The sequence below is a fragment of the Eriocheir sinensis genome, unplaced genomic scaffold, assembly GCF_024679095.1.
Source record: "Eriocheir sinensis breed Jianghai 21 unplaced genomic scaffold, ASM2467909v1 Scaffold409, whole genome shotgun sequence".
Classification (NCBI taxonomy): domain Eukaryota; kingdom Metazoa; phylum Arthropoda; class Malacostraca; order Decapoda; family Varunidae; genus Eriocheir; species Eriocheir sinensis.
The window spans coordinates 98,460-112,761 of NW_026111731.1; the positions used below are offsets into that span (position 1 = coordinate 98,460).

Consider the following 14,302-nt stretch of genomic DNA (forward strand, 5'->3'; position numbering starts at 1 on the left):
CTCATTTACACACACACACACACACACACACACACACACACACACACACACACACACACACACACACACACACAATCAAGAGGAAGGTATCAGGACACCTCTTCTCACGTAATTGACTGCTCTTTCGGCCACCTCTTCGGACTCTTTACAGGAGCAGCGAGTAGCGGGCTATTTTTCTTTTTATTGTTTCCTTTTTTGTGTGCCCTTGTGCTGTCTCCTCTGCTGTAAACACACACACACACACACACACACACACACACACACACACACACACACACACACACACACACACACACACAACTATAGTTATATATCCTCGAAACACGCCACTAACAATCTGACTCGGGCAGTATCACAGTGTCCACGATAATAATTCCACTCGACGTAGTAGTGGAGTGATAAAAGGTGCGCCCAAGAGTTCAGGGTTTATGAAATGAATAAACTGCTCCGTTATTTTTGTAGCAAACCCGCATACAGGCAAACAAGTCAGGGCTTATAGAAGTGTTCCTTTGCTTGTTCAGACGAGATCCATGTTGACGCTGAAACTGGAAACGTTCACGCTGCAGGGAGAGGTGAGAAGATGTGTGGATGGCGTCGAGTTAACATTCTTGTACAATCGAACGACAACGTGAGTAGCGTGTGTGGTTTGTTGCTTGAGTGACTAAAGGTGTCAGTGTGCATGCTTAAGACATAGAGTAACAGGTGATGCCTTATACAGCGGAAAGTTGGAAAGTTTCGTTTAGTCGGCGCAACATCTGTGGTCATATGCCGGAGAGAGACAGGAGGGGGAAGGAATTATAGGAGAAGGCAACATCTGTGGTCATATGCCGGAGAGAGACAGGAGGGGGAAGGAATTATAGGAGAAGGCAACATCTGTGGTCATATGTCGGATAGAGACAGGAGGGGGAAGGATTATAGGAGAAGGGAACAGACCCCAGGAGACGGGACACAACCCCCGATTAATACCTGGTATCCATTCACTGCTGGGTGGACAGGGGTGTAGGATATCGGAAAAACCGCCCCAATTTTTCCACTCCGCCCGGGAATCGAACCCGGGCTCTCTCGATTGTGAGCCGAGTGTGCTAACCACTGCACCACGAAGCTCCCCCCTTATACAGCGGCAGGTAAGGGTAGGTGTCAAGGGACGGTCCGCTTGTTTAATGGGTAGTTGTTGCATTAGTGTTAATGACTGGAATGGTTGGGCGTTTTGTCCCTCGACACGGAGAGTTATGGTGTTATGGCAAGGTTTATAAATGGATGACGGGCTTTAATAAGGGGGATATTCATAAGGTTTTGTTGGTAAGAGAACCGGGTAGGACACGAAGTAATGGGTTTAAACTGGATAAATTCAGATTCAACAGGGACATAGGCAAAAATTGGTTTACTAACAGGGTGGTGGATGAGTGGAATAGGCTTAGCAGTCATGTGGTGAGTGCCAATACAATTGTCACATTCAAAAATAGATTAGATAAATTCATGGACAGCGATATTAGGTGGGGTTAGATACACGGGAGCTTAGGTTCAAAGGAGCTGCCTCGTACAGGCCTACCGGCTCTTGCAGACTCGTACGTTCTTATGTTCTTATATTAAGGAGGAAGAGCGGAGTGGGTTTCCATACTTAATTCACATGTTTGGTTGGCAACGAGAGATGGGAGCGATGCCCAACGTTACCAGATTACCGTACGCATAACATTGTATTTTCCTGTTTCTGGGGTGGGTTTCACCACATTGGTCTCCCAGGCGTGGTGACGTCACGCGCAGTTGGGAGAATTTCTTGGGCGTGTTTCATCACCGCGCCACAAGCACTTCCAAGTAGGATTGGGGGCGGTCTTGGGAGAAATCAGCGTTGCCAATCTTCCGCGTCGCTTTGACGTCTAATATGTCTTCAATTAACCTAAATAACACTTCTTATGTATAATTATGGAATTATAAATATAAACAATTGATATTTAGTTGAAATACAGCGATAGTATCTTCATTGTAAGGAATATGTGCACGTATTTTTGTTCCGTCTGCATCTTCAACGGCACCACGGTGTAAGCAAACATTTAGTGAGTCGTGAGTAGACCCTGGCCACCTCGCCACCATGGCCCGCAGCTTGTACTGTGCATCAAATAACACTTGCACATTGATGCCGTGGTAGTACTTGCGGTTGACGTACACTTCTTCGTGCTCATGTGGGCCACTATTCTTACGTGGGTGCCATCAACAGCACCCACCACACCGAGAAAACCAGCAATTTCGGCAAACTCCGCCTTTATTCTCTGCTGCGCCCCCCGGTTTAAAGGGAAGCCCATGAACCGCCTCATATTCTCTTGTGTCACGAGAGCATCCACGGTCTGGGTGATGATTCTGCTGACTGTGGCCCGGGAAACTCAAAAGTCATCTGCGCTGCACTGCTGCATTCTCCCGGTGGCGAGGTATCGCAGAGTCAACGCCACTTTCAGCTCCGCTGTGGCCGCACGGCTCCTCTCAGTCCTGTTGCCAGTCACGTGTCGCACCAAGTCAGTGACGAACAACAGTCTACGATCCACCTTGTACCTCTTCTTGAACTCAGTGTCATCGTACTCGTTAAAGATGTCCCTTCTCGGGCGAAAATTCCTTGGTCGGTGCTGGCGGGGTTGTTCACGGGCTGCCATGTTTACAGTCTGACGCTTGGAACCTTCCTTGGGAGCGCTTGGGAGACCCCGCACGGCCTCCCAAGGCGGCGAGCGAGATAGGCAGAGTTCCAAGGCTTGGGAGCTTTCGTGAAACATGCCCAAGGTTTCTCGCACGCTTGGGACTCCTTGAGCACACTTCCAAGGACTTGGGAACTTTGATGAAACCCACCCCTGGCCCATAAATATTGAAAAAAAAAAAAGAGCAGCAATAATTACCGTTTTTAACGATAATTATAAATGCATATCGTTATCTTTGTGGGTACGATAGTTTTTGGTCAGAAATCGGCAAAAACAATACGCCAAGTACGACAATCTGGTAACGTTGACGATGCCACTACAGACGACGCTGGGTAGGCGGTGGCTGAGTGGTAGCGTGCTGGGCCCACATTCACCACGTGATGGACGACGCGAGTTCGAATCCCCACGCTACCACCTGGGATTTTTCAGTCACCGCCGAGTGGCTTAAAACTACCCACATGCTGTCCTGAAGACCACCCATCAACCCGGACTCTAGAGGAAACCGTCCAAGTGAATCAAGAACGAGTTCCGGGGGGCAGCATGAGCCAAGAGAAGATGGCGCCACTATAAACACTTGCCTGCCCCATTATGGGCTGGGGCCAAACACCATCCAGGCCCCTCAAGCGAGCCTACCGGCGCTATAGGCGTAGCCGTAAAAAAAAAATATATATATATATATATATATATATATATATATATATATATATATATATATATATATATATATATATATATATATATATATATATATATATATATATATATATATCCTTGTTCTTAATTTAATCACCAGGTTGTGGATCTCAATCAGGGAAAGTCTTTACATCGCCATCTTTCAATTTCAACGCGAGATTCTTCACCGACCCCACGAGGACCTATCAGGGCTACAACATCTCCTTCACGCCTGCAACCACGAGTTGTCACCAGGTAAGGAACGTTGTGGATTTATCTGAGCTTCTCCGGCAATACACAACTGTGCTGCTTGCTAAGTTGTCACCAGGTAAAGGGACTATGGGCCGTATTTTAAGACATTTCGTCGCCCAAGTTCACATATTTGACAAGGCTTTCGTTTGAGTTAGGGCATTTCCAGGAGTAGTTTTATGACCCTGGTGGTAGTCTGACCCCTCCCCAGTAGCATGAGCCTAAAGAACCACTCATTAGAACCCGACTGACACCTTCTTTGACCTTTAGAAAGATTTGGTGTGAGAAGTGAAACTGTCGTATAATACCACCCTATTACACTGGGCAAATTTTCCGTGGATCTTCAGTCAAACCACGATTTCCGCTGGCGTGGTTCTCATATTTCCGTGGTTGTCTGACGTGTCCACGATCTTCCAAAGCTACGGTAGATTTCACCGAAGGAAAACGGTATTACTCACCATCATCATCATCAACAATAACACGAAACAAATGAGAACCACGCCAGCGGAAATCGTGGTTTGACTGAAGATCCGCGGAAAATTTGCCCAGAGTAATAGCAGCCCCTTAAGGAACATTGTGGATTTATCTGAGCCTCGCTACTTCGGCAATATACAACTGTGCTGCTTGCTAAGTTGAGATTCTCGCCAGATGGACATATTGACAGTAGATGTATTTTTTTTGTGTTTAATAATAGTAAGATAAATTATGGAACATAGTTTGTATTTGAATTCGACCCATCGTACAAGCACATACGAGAGCTGCTTATAATCCCTGCTCGATGCACCCTCAAGCCTGGTATCATAATCACTATGGTATCCATCCACAGATAATCACGGCAGCTGTTGGTCAGACTGGCACAATAACTTCCCCTCCAGCAGAAAAATACTGCGAATACCGAATCCAGGTAAAAACTGATGTAACACAAGAAAGGTATTAGTGTGTGTCTCTCTCCACAACACTGCCACTCCAGCGGGGGTGTCGACAAGAGATTTGTTTGGTCATGTCATCTATTTTCATCAAACCTTAACCCGTCCGCTGCGATTGACACGAATTTGGCCTTCACTGGCAGCCTGGTAACACATACTCCTCTGCTTTTTATTATTTACATCAGTGACTTGGACACAGGAATTAGTAACGATGTTAGTAAGTTCGCAGATGATACCAAGATCGGTAGAGTAATCCAATCAGACAGCGACGCTACCGTTCTCCAGGATGAGCTTGACAGACTATATGATTGGGTGAGGAAGTGGCAGATGGAATTCAATGTCGGGAAGTGTAGCATTTTGAGTGTAGGTAGGAATAACCCCTTACACAATTACTCCTTAAATGACACTCCTCTAAGCAGGTCTGGGCGTGAGAGAGACTTAGGAGTCCTAGTGAGCGCTGACCTCCGTCCTAGGGCTCAATGCATTCAGGCTAAAAATCGGGCAAACAGAGTACTGGGTTTCATCTCAAGGAGCGTGAGCAATAGGAGCGCTGAAGTCATCCTCAAACTTTACTTAGCACTAGTTAGACCTCATCTCGATTATGCAGCTCAGTTCTGGTCCCCCTATTATAGAATGGATATCAAGATGTTAGAACCTGTACAGAGGAGGATGACGAAGATGATACAGGGGGTGAGAAACTTGCCTTATGAAGACAGGCTGAAGCAGTTAAATCTACACTCTCTAGAAAGGCGAAGGTAGCGAGGAGACTTGATCGAAGTCTATAAATGGATGAAGGACTTTAATAAAGGGGATGTCAATAAAATTTTGAGAGTGAAAGAGCCAGGTAGGATGCGTGGCAATGGTTTTAAGTTAGACAAATTCAGATTCAACAAAGACATAGGCAAGAGTTGGTTCACCAATAGAGTGGTGGACGAATGGAACAGGCTTGGGAGCCATGTTGTGGGTGCCAATACCATAGATACATTCAAGAAGAGGTTAGATAAAGCCATGGATGGTGAGGTAAGGTGGGGTTGAGTGTACAGGAGCTGCCTTGTATAGGCCAACCGGCCTCTTGCAGACTCCTTACGTTCTTATGTTCTTATGTCTTTCTCTACCTCTGTGGTGGATAGTGGAGTGTTTCCCATGTGGTATTGGTGTGCTGGATATCCCTTCACTGGTAGCCTGGTCACATATAGTCCCAGGTCTTTCTCTGCCTCTGTGGTGGATAATGGAGTGTTTCCCATGTGGTATTGGTGTGCTGGATATCCCTTCACTGGTAGCCTGGTAACACATACTCCCAGGTCTTTCTCTGCCTGTGTGGTGGATAGTGAAGTGTTTCCCATGTGGTATTGGTGTGCTGGATATCCCTTCACTGGTAGCCTGGTAACATACACTCCCAGGTCTTTCTCTGCCTCTGTGGTGGATAGTAGAGTGTTTCCCATGTGGTATTGGTGTGCTGGATATCCCTTCACTGGTAGCCTGGTAACATACACTCCCAGGTCTTTCTCTGCCTCTGTGGTGGATAGTGGAGTGTTTCCCATGTGGTATTGGTGTGCTGGATATCCCTTCACTGGTAGCCTGGTAACATACACTCCCAGGTCTTTCTCTGCCTCTGTGGTGGATAGTGGAGTGTTTCCCTTGTGGTATTGGTGTGCTGGATATCCCTTCACTGGTAGCCTGGTAACATACACTCCCAAGTCTTTCTCTGCCTCTGTGGTGGATAGTGGAGTGTTTCCCATGTGGTATTGGTGTGCTGGATATCCCCTCCCAAGATGCAGGACCTTAAATTTTTCTTCATTGAAATGTAGCAGAAAGTTTTTGTTCCATTCCTGTAGTTGGTGAAGTCTTCTGGTAGGAAATCCGCATTCAAGGGGTTAAAACAATCACCACCAACTCCACAAAAGGTTACATTATACTTGAGTCCTCCACACGTACCATGCGCTTGCTTCCTCCAACACTCCAGTGATTTATAACATTATCACTTGCTCATCCCCCCTTCAAACACCCATTTTTCTTCGAGCAGGTCGCCAATGAAACATCAGAGGCCCGTTCCATATCTACCTCTAAGCTAACGCAACTCTTTTTTTTTTCTTTTTTTTTGTCCAAAGGCTCCTTCTGGAAGTCGCGTGAAGGTCAACGAAGTTACATCAAGGATTCTAGGGACAACGAACTGTGAAACTGACTGGCTTCTGCTGAACGGGAGGAGTGAGAGGATGTACCCGTCAAACACCACCTTAATTATCTGCGGCAATAGGGTAGTGCCTTCACCTCTGACATCCCAGACCAATGAGATTTACGCAGCTTATCAAGGCACCAGCAGCAGCAGCCGCGGTTTCACTATCAAGTATACCGTCATCTAAGTCAAACGTTCCTGGATTTTCTCGCCAATCACGACTCCAATGTATCTATACGGGCACGAATTTCATTTTCTTTACAACAAAGGAGACAGCTCAAGGGCACACAAAAAAGGAAACAATGATGATAAAAAAGAGCCGGCTTCTCGCTGCTCCTAAAAAAATGAATCAAAAGAGGTGGCCGAAAGAGAGGTCAATTTCGGGAGGAGAATTCATTAGTACACCTGCAACCCTTTCAGTTCGCCTCTTGCCCACGATGTTTCTTTGTTTAAAATCATATCACTGGTAAGCCAAGTCAGCTGATATAACTTAAACGAGGAACAGATATCAATAAGCATTCTTATAGTGTTCTACAATAACCGCCCCAAGAAAATAAATATATGCAGCAGCTTCATGTATCATTCATGCCCCCCCCCACCCCCTCTCTCTCTCTCTCTCCGTGTCATTGCAGACATGCTAGTATTATGCACAGAAATTTACTGATCACGTGAGTGCCGGCTACGTCGTTTTTTCCGTATTGTCTGCAAAGTTTGTTTTTATAGCAAGGGAGGAAGCTCAAGAAAAAAAAGCCCGCTAGAACCTGCTCAAATGACAACAACAACAACAACAACAACAACAACAACAACAACAACAATAACGCTACAACCAGAAGACGGACATGAAAAAAAAGAAAAAGAAACAAGAAGAAAAAGAAAAAAAAGAGGAAATGGAAGACAAAGAACAAAAAAGTAGAAACAAAAGCAAAAAAAAAACAAAACAAACAAACAAACAAGAACCATCTATATGGTGGAGAAGATGAGGAACAACAAGAAAGGTAAATGAAGGATACGAAGATCAACGGATAAAGAAGAACAAAAAACAAGAACGGAGAAAGAAGATAAGGACAACAACAACTTCAGATTCAGAGGGAAAATAATGAGAGGCCAGGAGAGAGGTCAACTTCGAAAGGAGAGATGTCTCGATACTCTCCTCTTCAAAGAGCTAAAGTTGTAGGCAGGAGGCGAGGGAAGGCTGTTCCAGAGATTACCAGCGGAAGAGATGAAAAAACAAAGATGGGAATTTGACAGCATAGGGACGAGGAGATAGGAGGAGACAGACTGGGTACAGATTACAAGAGGAGTCAGACAGGGGTGTGTCCTGTCGCCAGACTTCTTTTCTCTATACGGTCAACGAGTGATAGAAGAATTGGAAGGCATGGATGGAATTTTAATTGGAGGTAGAAATGTTAACAATATAAAGTATGTAGACGACACTGTACTTTTGGCTGACTCAGAGGAGAAACTACAAGCACTGGTGAACAGGATACAGGAGAGTTGTGAGAGAAAAGGGCTAAAAATCAATGGCAGTAGAACAGTGGTTATGTTGGTTACAAAGAAAAAGCAAATTTCGAGTGGGGATACGGATTGGTGAAAGGCTTATTGAGCAAGTATAAAAATTTAATTACCTTGGGAGCATGATTAGTGAAGACGGAGGAAGTGAGAAGGAAATAGGCAGGAGAATATGTATAGCAAAGACGGCATTCGGAAATATGAGGAAATTGCTGAATAATTTGAGTATGAATGTGGAAATGCGATTGAGATTATTAAAATGTTTTGTGTGGTCAACTTTACTATATGGTTGCGAAACATGGACAATTATAGCAAATACAAAGAAAAAGATAGACGCGGCGGAAATGTGTTTTTAAGGAGAATGTTGAGAATTCCCTGGACAGACAGTGTGACCAACCAGGAAGTTCTGCGAAGAGCAGCAGCAGATAGGCAATTAATGAAAAGTATAAGAAGGCGACAACTAAAGTTTCTGGGTCATGTGCTAAGAAGGAGAGGACTAGAAAGTGACTGCTTGCTTGGAAGAGTGGAAGGAAGAGGAGCAAGAGGACGTCAAAGAATTAAATTTATGGATAGCCTGCTACAAGACATGGATGGAAGACACAGTGTGGCAGAAGTTACGAGAATGGCTGATGATAGGGAGAGATGGAGGTCCGTGATCGCCGACGTCACAAGACTGGCACCTCGGTAAAGGTAAAGGACGCACCGTAAGCCTTCTAAGCAGCGGCGTACCGAGGGGGTGAGGGGCATGCCCCCCCCCCCCTCCCCCCTTTTGCAAAGAAAAATAATAATGAATAAATAAATGTTACGGGAAGATAATAAGAATATGTATATTAGTGTTACGATTACGAATGTGTGTGTGTGTGTGTGTGTGTGTGTGTGTGTGTGTGTGTGTGTGGAATTGAGAGTTCAGTGGCACCGAGTGACCGAGTTATTTCCCCTTTGGTTTTGTTTTGAGTTAATGGTAGGACATAAGGTTTGCTCTGAGTGAAAAAAAAGTAAGGCGTTAAATGATGGGCTCATAAAATTGTGTGTAGAGTGCTGCGACGTCAAGCTGTCAACTGGCGGACGGGTGTTTGTAGCGGGTGACAGGAAGAAGAGGAATACGAGATTGGGATGGCTCTGGCAGAGAGAGAGAGAGAGAGAGAGAGAGAGAGAGAGAGAGAGAGCACGAAAGTCGTAAGTGTGCCTTCTCTCCTTCTTGCCTCTCAAAATTACTTGATTTTAGGTGTAAGGTGCAGTCAAAGTGATTGGAGGACTATATAATTATACTGTAGAGGCAGCAAGTGAACTTGTCTGGTGACAGTGGTGAGTATGAAATGAAGCAATCAGTGGTCATCAGAGACATAATTAAGACAAACCCTCCAACTGCAAATGGCATGTTCCTCCCTTCTCCTTTGTTGTTTTACGTGCAACAATAAACTATATCAATCAATCATCAATCATAGGAATACTATCGAAGAGCTATTTTTCTCCCATTTTCGGACACCGCTATAGCACAACTCAGGGAAAGGTTTGCATCTGAACACATTAGGAGTTTTTGTTGAGAAATCTAAGTATCGTTAGTTTTGTGGGTGGGACATTTTTTTGCCTGAAATCGGGAAAAATGAGCAGCTGAGTACGACACTTTGGCAACGTTGCGAGCAGCGTTGCCATATCGTCGTACTCAGAACATCGCATTTTCCTGTTTCTGACCCATAACAATTGCAGATAAACATCGATAATTAACCATCTGAACTCTAGTTGTGAATGTATATCGTTATCAGTGTAGGCTCAGCAGTTTTGGGCCTCAAGCAGAAGAAAAAGTTATGCCCAGTACGACAATATGGTAACGCTGGTTGTGAACTTGCGACGTTGCGAGTCAGTGCTCCGTCCACCACCATCGAGGTTGGATGTACGGCCGTGCTCTCCCTCCTCCTCCACCTCCTGAGTATTCCTGGCGGGCAGCGATGAGCAAGCAGAAGAGACGCAACGCCTTCTTCTACTTCATTATGGCCAAGAAACCCGAGGTGGAGAAGCGGCTCAAGAAAAAGGTGGAGAAGCGGCTCAAGAAAAAGGTGGAGAAGCGGCTCAAGAGAAAGGTGGAGAAGCGGCTCAAGAGAAAGGTGGAGAAGCGGCTCAAGAGAAAGGTGGAGAAGCGGCTCAAGAGAAAGGTGGAGAAGCGGCTCAAGAGAAAGGTGGAGAAGCGGCTCAAGAGAAAGGTGGAGAAGCGGCTCAAGAGAAAGGTGGAGAAGTGGCTCAAGAGAAAGGTGGAGATGGCCAAGCTGGTGACGGCGGAGTGGCAGGTGAGGTGCCGCATGTCACTCACTGGTTCCTCCTTTATTCTTCCCTCCCTCCTTCCTTCCCCCGTGCCTGTCTTAGCTAGGAATGCTTAGCTAGGAATAAATAGTGGGGAATTAAGAGGACTTCTTATGATGTCCCCCACCTCTTAGGACTAGTTAGCCAGTATCTTAGTTAATCAAATCAAGGTGTCTGTCATAACGCGCTTTAAAAGTGGCTATTGTTGGGGCAGTTACCACACTCTCATTGTCATCAGGGTTGTGTGGGCTGCCGGGTGCTCCGGTAAGGGCGATTAGGCGAGGTGTGGCACTGTTACGTAAGACTTGCAATCGAGCTTCCCTGTGATCACTGCTCCTCATCCTCACATGGAAATACCAGCAACAAGAACAATGCAACTCACACCAATCCTTAATTTGTTCCCTTCCTCAGCCTTCCCTGCAGCCATCGTGCTGCCTCGGCCAGGAAGCACTCGCTGGAGACTCACAAGCTGCTGGGTGACTCGGAGGGCTTCGGGAACAGCCTTGAGGAAACTGCCGAGAATCTGAAGCAGCTCTTGTCCAAGGTGAGGTGTTAGTGACGGGGTGCAGGCCTCCCATAGTTCCCAGTGTGTTGATTTACGATGTTTTGCATATACAGGTAACTCTGGATTTACGCGAGTATTGTGAAAAGCTCATTGCGTAAATCCAAAACACTGTAGTAAATCCAACAAGAGGTAGGTTTGTGTTGCCTCCTGTATCACTCTGACTCCTCTCCCTCTCGTGGTTCCTCCTTTGGCTGCCCTTCCCCTCGTGTTAGCACAGCAGCGAGGGTGTTGTTGAGTAGCGTGGGTACTGTATTTTTGTTCAAGTGGCGCGCGGGAAGAACTGAGCTCAGCTGTGTGACCGTGTGAGTCCAGTTGCTTGAGACATCTGGTGGACACTCCAGAAAATATCACGTATAAAAGAAAAAAAATGTGTAAATTAAACATTTATATAGATTTTGGACCACGCGTTATTTCAAAAACGCGTAAACCAAACTCGCGTAAATCTACAGTTACCTGTATTAACTCTCATGACCTATACAGTGATGATGCTCCCAGCCAGGACTGGGATGAGGACGTCCCTGTCCACACCCTGCAGCGCAATCAGCACACCACATGTTGAACACTGTCACAGGTGGGTGCTCAAACACTGAAGGTTTGAACAAGACAAATAGAAAAGAATATACACGTAAAGTTCTTGAGAGAGAGAGAGAGAGAGAGAGAGTAAATAAAGGAGAGAAAGAGAGTTAAAGAGATAGAAATGAAGAGGAAGGTATGGATCAATCTCTCTCTCTCTCTCTCCTCTCTCTCCTCTCTCTCTCTCTCTCTCTCTCTCTCCTCTCTCTCTCTCTCTCTCTGTTGAGGGGTGAAGGATGAGGTGGAAAATTTTACGGATAAGTTGAATGCATCTTGTAAAATAATATAACATAAAAAGTAATGTTGAATCTCTCTCTCTCTCTCTCTCTCTCTCTCTCTCTCTCTCTCTCTCTCTCTCTCTCTCTCTCTCTCCCAAAGGTCAAGATCTTCTCCCCGGACCTACTGTACCGGTTGATGTACTTGACGGCAGTGAGTGACATCCCCCTGTCCGTGGCCACTGACATGCTGGAAGAGTGTGGCCTGGACTACCTCCCCAACACAGCCTGCTCGGTGAGTTCCTGGCATGTTAGTCCTGTATATTTAACCCGGTAGCAGTGGGGATCATGATTCTTAATGGTAGCATATGAGAGGAAGGGACAGGTGTTGGGACTGTGTGGCAGAGAAGAGGGGAGGAAAGGACCCACGGAATTGAACGCCCAGACTATATGAAATGGTTTGACTATACTAGAATTCTTACAGTAGCATCATTAAGCCATGTATGTACGCAAACTAAACATTATTTAAGATATTTACAACAGAATGGAATGAAAGTGTGTGTGTGTGTGTGTGTGTGTAATTCAGCTCTTGGTCTGCTGCGGGTCAGCCAGCCAGCCGTTCCCCTACGGAAGAGCGCAGAGCTCGTAGTACCAATCTTTGGGCAGAACTGAGACCACTCACACACAACACACCGCCACAACGAGGTCACAACTCCTTGCCTGACGTCGCGTACTCTGCTAGGTGAACAGGGGCTACACGTGAAAGACCCAACTCATATTCACCCGGCCGGGGAATTGAACCCCGGCCCTTCTGGTTGTGAGGCAGACGCTCTACCCACTGAGCTACCGGGCCGTGGGTTGTGGGCTGTGGGTGAGTTGTGGGCATTTCCAGGGTTAGTTTTGTGCCCCTGGTGGTAGTGTGACCCTTCCTCTGTACTGTGTGTGTGTGTGTGTGTGTGTGTGCGTGTGTGCATCACAGCCTAGTTCAGACTTCACCAAAGCATGCATTGTGTTCAAGTGATCTCATACAAGCAAGCATATTAACCCAGCAGCAGCGACGGGCAAAATTTGTTGAGGCGGGATGCAGCGTGCTCTGAGGCGACCCCGGGCAGGAGGCAACATGCGACCTCGAGCACCAGACCTTTTACCTCTATTCAGGAGCAGTAAGTACCAGGCTTTTTTTTTTTTTTTAACACCCTTGAACTGTCTCCTTAGCTGTAAAAAAAAAAAAAAAAATACTGACTCATTGCCGTCCTGGGGTGAACAGACTGTGATCCAGGTGAACGTATTACTCGGGTAGCTTATTCACTGAGGCGTGTGTTGCCGGCGAGAAAATGAGTCATCCTCACTCTGCTCCGAGTCTATTATGGAACATTATCTCTCTCTCTCTCTCTCTCTCTCTCTCTCTCTCTCTCTCTCTCTCTCTCTCTCTCTCTCTCTCTCTCTCTCTCTCTCTCTCTCTCTCTCTCTCTCTCTCTCTCTCTCTCTCTCTCTCTCTCTCGGCCCACATTTCGACTGCCACACACATTTGACCAGGCTTTCCTAGGAGTTGTGGGCATTTCCAGGGGTAGTTTTGTGACCCTTCCTCTGTACTGTGAACCTAAGAAAACACACATTTGACAAGGCTTTCCTAGGAGTTGTGGGCATTTCCAGGGGTAGTTTTGTGGCCCTTCCTCTGTACTGTGAACCTAAAGAAACACACATATGACCAGGCTTTCCTAGGAGTTGTGGGCATTTCCAGGGGTAGTTTTGTGACCCTTCCTCTGTACTGTGAACCTAAGAAAACACACATTTGACAAGGCTTTCCTAGGAGTTGTGGGCATTTCCAGGGGTAGTTTTGTGACCCTTCCTTTGTACTGTGAACCTAAAGAAACACACATATGACCAGGCTTTCCTAGGAGTTGTGGGCATTTCCAGGGGTAGTCTTGTGACCCCTCCTCTGTACTGTGAACCTAAGAAAACACACATTTGACAAGGCTTTCCTAGGAGTTGTGGGCATTTCCAGGGGTAGTTTTGTGACCCTTCCTCTGTACTGTGAACCTAAGGAAACACACATATGACCAGGCTTTCATAGGAGTTGTGGGCATTTCCAGGGGTAGTTTTGTGACCCTTCCTCTGTACTGTGAACCTAAGAAAACACATTTGACAAGGCTTTCCTAGGAGTTGTGGGCATTTACAGGGGTAGTTTTGTGACCCTTCCTCTGTACTGTGAACCTAAAGAAACACATATGACCAGGCTTTCCTAGGAGTTGTGGGCATTTCCAGGGGTAGTTTTGTGACCCTTCCTCTGTACTGTGAACCTAAGAAAACACACATTTGACAAGGCTTTCCTAGGAGTTGTGGGCATTTCCAGGGGTAGTTTTGTGACCCTTCCTTTGTACTGTGAACCTAAAGAAACACACATATGACCAGGCTTTCCTAGGAGTTGTGGGCATTTCCAGGGGTAG

At 46.1% G+C, this 14,302-nt stretch overlaps 1 protein-coding gene and 1 long non-coding RNA gene across 5 annotated transcripts; both read left to right on the forward strand.

Annotated features, from left to right (window-relative positions):
• Window positions 1-3,481: 3,481 nt before the first annotated feature.
• Window positions 3,482-7,196, forward strand: LOC126992152 (uncharacterized). Its single transcript, XR_007746260.1, has 3 exons — window positions 3,482-3,605; window positions 4,426-4,503; window positions 6,634-7,196. It is a non-coding gene; the product is annotated as an uncharacterized LOC126992152 (long non-coding RNA).
• Window positions 7,197-9,985: 2,789 nt separating this feature from the next.
• On the forward strand, window positions 9,986-12,137 carry LOC126992154 (uncharacterized). Of its 4 annotated transcripts, none has more exons than XM_050850812.1 (6): window positions 9,986-10,213; window positions 10,262-10,405; window positions 10,454-10,489; window positions 10,926-11,046; window positions 11,548-11,638; window positions 12,019-12,137. In XM_050850812.1, the coding sequence occupies exons 1-4, from the start codon at window positions 10,097-10,099 to the stop codon at window positions 10,980-10,982; spliced, it is 354 nt and encodes a 117-aa protein (XP_050706769.1). In that variant the 5' UTR covers window positions 9,986-10,096; the 3' UTR covers window positions 10,983-11,046; window positions 11,548-11,638; window positions 12,019-12,137. The 4 variants fall into 4 exon arrangements, 1 of the variants encoding a protein (XP_050706769.1); XR_007746262.1 differs by having other exon boundaries at window positions 9,995-10,213; window positions 10,262-10,381; XR_007746263.1 differs by having other exon boundaries at window positions 9,995-10,213; window positions 10,286-10,405.
• The last annotated feature ends 2,165 nt before the right edge of the window (window positions 12,138-14,302 follow it).

Coding starts and splice junctions, on each gene's coding strand:
- LOC126992154 (XM_050850812.1), top strand. CDS start 10,097: ATGTACGGCCGTGCTCTCCCTCCTCCTCCACCTCCTGAGTATTCCTGG. Junction 10,214..10,261: donor TTATGGCCAAGAAACCCGAG/GTGGAGAAGCGG, acceptor CTCAAGAAAAAG/GTGGAGAAGCGGCTCAAGAG. Junction 10,406..10,453: donor AGAAGCGGCTCAAGAGAAAG/GTGGAGAAGCGG, acceptor CTCAAGAGAAAG/GTGGAGATGGCCAAGCTGGT.